The 2,905-nt window shown below is 46.2% G+C and overlaps 1 protein-coding gene across 50 annotated transcripts in view; it reads left to right on the plus strand.

The window, feature by feature from the left end:
• The window catches only part of Tcf7l2 (transcription factor 7 like 2), a 192,959-nt gene that overhangs the window by 176,168 nt on the left and 13,886 nt on the right, over positions 1-2,905 (plus strand). For 27 of the 50 annotated variants that reach the window (XM_031390737.1, XM_031390742.1, XM_031390769.1 and 24 more), the window contains 2 exons: positions 1,720-1,845; positions 2,417-2,576. In XM_031390737.1, coding sequence (XP_031246597.1) covers positions 1,720-1,845; positions 2,417-2,576 — 286 coding nt within the window. Of the gene's footprint in view, positions 1-1,704; positions 1,846-2,416; positions 2,577-2,905 lie in introns of all 50 variants that reach the window. The other 23 variants (XM_031390735.1, XM_031390741.1, XM_031390746.1 and 20 more) reach the window with 1 other exon arrangement.

Here is a 2,905-nt window from a genome sequence, read left to right on the forward strand (position 1 = left end):
TCCCTCTTTCTCTCTCTCCCTCTCTCCCTCCCTCCCTCTCTCACTCTCTCCCTCTCTTCCCTCTCTCCTCTCTCTTCCCACTCTCTCTCCCCACCCCCAATCTCTCTGATTCTTACTAAATCATGTCATTGTTTCCAAACTCCACTTCTGCCTCAAGTCTGCAAAGGTGGCCAGAGGGTGGGATTTCTGAGGCAGGCATCTACAGTAACTCTGAGACCCTGCAAAGATCAGCATTCTCTGTGGGTATATTTCTCTCTATTAAAGTTTTTTGAAATACCTTTTCAAATGAACATTTTTATATTATTCCTTTCTTCAATCCACTTACAGAGGAACTTTGTAAATAGATACAAGAGTTCTTTGAAGTACCCACCATGATGAAGCTTCACTGAGACCCCTCTCCCAGAACTGACTTTCTCCAGAGCAGGATGCTGGTCCACACTGGTCCCTGGGTGGTGGTTGTCCTCTTCTGGCCTTATTAGAAAGGCAGCCATTGCTTCAATCCAGCCTCACTTTGCCTCGTTTAAGCAATCTGTTCTCCTTTGCCCTATTTTCATATACACTGTGTGCTACTTCAATTGAGGAGGTTTCTTCCTAAAAATCAGACATATCATAAAACTTGACAGCCATTTGTCCTGTGTCGCTGATAGTCTGCAGATGCAACAGTGGGTTTAAGACCAGCTTCTGTGGCCTGGCAAAACGGTGTGTTGGCAAATGCCAGCTCAAGGACTGAAGTGTGTCCTGGGAACTTGCGTAGAAGTAAGCGCTGGTAGAGGAGCCACTGACTCCTATGATTGCAGTTTTTATCATTTCTAAGGCTTTTGAATGATGCACAGATAACCTATTAGACAACAGTAAGAATCTTACTGTAGAAAAGGTGTGTAAGTCAGAATTCAGTGCTTCAGTGTGTGTGTGTGTGCGTGTGTGTGTGTGTGTGTGTGTGTGTTAGCGTCCATTTTCTAACAAAGGGATCTGCACATCTTCACAATGCCATGACTTAAGATGGGAGTTGCACAGTGTGTGTGTGTGTGTGTGTGTGTGTGTGTGTATGTGTGTGTGTGTATGTTAGCGTCCATTTTCTAACAAAGGAATCTGCACATATTCACAATGCCATGACTTAAGATGAGAGCTGCATAGACTCTCTAGAAGAATCTCTCCCCCTCTGCCACTCTCGAATGGTGGACACAGCAACCAAAGAAAAACTAAAAATTGGATTGCTCTCTATCACCACAGTGAGGCCTAATGAGGCATTCAGAGAACCATCAAGACATGTATGTACATTTCAACCACATTAATAATTTACTTAGCTGTCAATACACAACAAAAGATATCACCTGTTCCCCTAGCGCTGCTCAGGATTCAGGAAATCTCCTTCTTAGACGCTGCAGATTATGCCTCAAAATCCAAATGGATGTGCAATTTCTGGCCAGTAGTCCAAGCCTACTTTTCTACCCAAGTACATCAGTGAATTTGTCTTTTGCTAGAGATGTTAAAAATCATAATGTCTCATGTCAGTAGCAATAACGAAGGGGAAGTTGGCTTTAATGACATTATGAGAATCATTATGTTTAATTTATCACTAATTAATGCTGACAGGTTTCATATGCCTTGGGTTGCTTTCATGTGAATGTTACTGCACTTTTTTTTTTTAATAGTGTATACACGTCCCTCCTCATTCATTCATTTTGATTCTGACAATTTACACAGCTTTCTGTCTTCTAGGTTCCCTCCCCATATGGTCCCTCCCCATCACACTCTGCACACAACTGGCATCCCTCACCCGGCCATCGTCACACCAACAGTCAAGCAGGAATCCTCACAGAGTGACGTCGGCTCCCTCCATAGCTCGTAAGTGTTACCGCCTTGTTTCAGGACCTGTGGCCTGTGTGATGAGCTGCCACCATGGCTGCTGCTTGAGCTGCTTGGTGGCTTTCTGGCCAGCCTCTCCTACTTTGATCCTAGTGAACACCTGGTCCGTATGACAGAAATGCTCTCTAGCAGGTCTCTCTGATTGTCACACTGCTGCTTCAAACAGAGATCTCCATGGTGTGTGCTTGAATGGACTGGGGATGGCAGTCACTCTCTGCTAACCCTGGAATGAAACACTGGGGGCTTGGTTCAGCAAGCCGGACAGAACCCTGCGAAGTTGGGTCCACCACCCTGAACTGTGAAAGTGTCCGGTTGAGAAGCAGGAGGAAGTGGTTTCAGAACGTCTCTGCAGCTCTGCCTCCTCTTCCAACTGTTGGCTCGTGATCTTGGGGGTGGAGGGCAGGGGGTGAGGAAGTGTGAAAGTGAAAAAGAACTTTTTATTTGAAATGGACACCAGGCTTGGGTGGGAAGGGGGAAGGAGCATGGGGTCTGCTCTAGGGGAAGTTGTTTATCAGATGGTGTATGCCCATCTCCTCTCGCCTCTATCCAGAAAGCATCAGGACTCCAAAAAGGAAGAAGAGAAGAAGAAGCCCCACATAAAGAAGCCCCTTAATGCATTCATGTTGTATATGAAGGAGATGAGAGCAAAGGTGGTGGCCGAATGCACATTGAAAGAGAGTGCAGCCATTAACCAGATCCTCGGGCGCAGGGTAGGTGGCCCCTCCCTTCGTAGAGAAGAACCACACGAATACACCAGAAGCATTGTGTCAGGTGGCCCTCTCCACTTTGTCATCTAGAGCATTTCTGCCCAACCCTGCTACTTTGAATCCCTGTATGGCTCCCATCTGTCAAGACCATTGTGCATTTGAACAGCATTTGGGATAGCCACACCCTGAACCTTCCTATCATGGATACAGCAATGGACAGAAGGGCATAGAGAACAGATGTGCTTTCTATGAGTGTCCATGTTAGTGCCAGGACCCAGCAAGCTGTCAGTATCTGCACCTTCCACCATGTCTGGATGGATGGACTTGTACCC

Source organism: Mastomys coucha, unplaced genomic scaffold (genome assembly GCF_008632895.1).
Source record: "Mastomys coucha isolate ucsf_1 unplaced genomic scaffold, UCSF_Mcou_1 pScaffold21, whole genome shotgun sequence".
NCBI classification, from domain to species: Eukaryota; Metazoa; Chordata; class Mammalia; order Rodentia; family Muridae; genus Mastomys; species Mastomys coucha.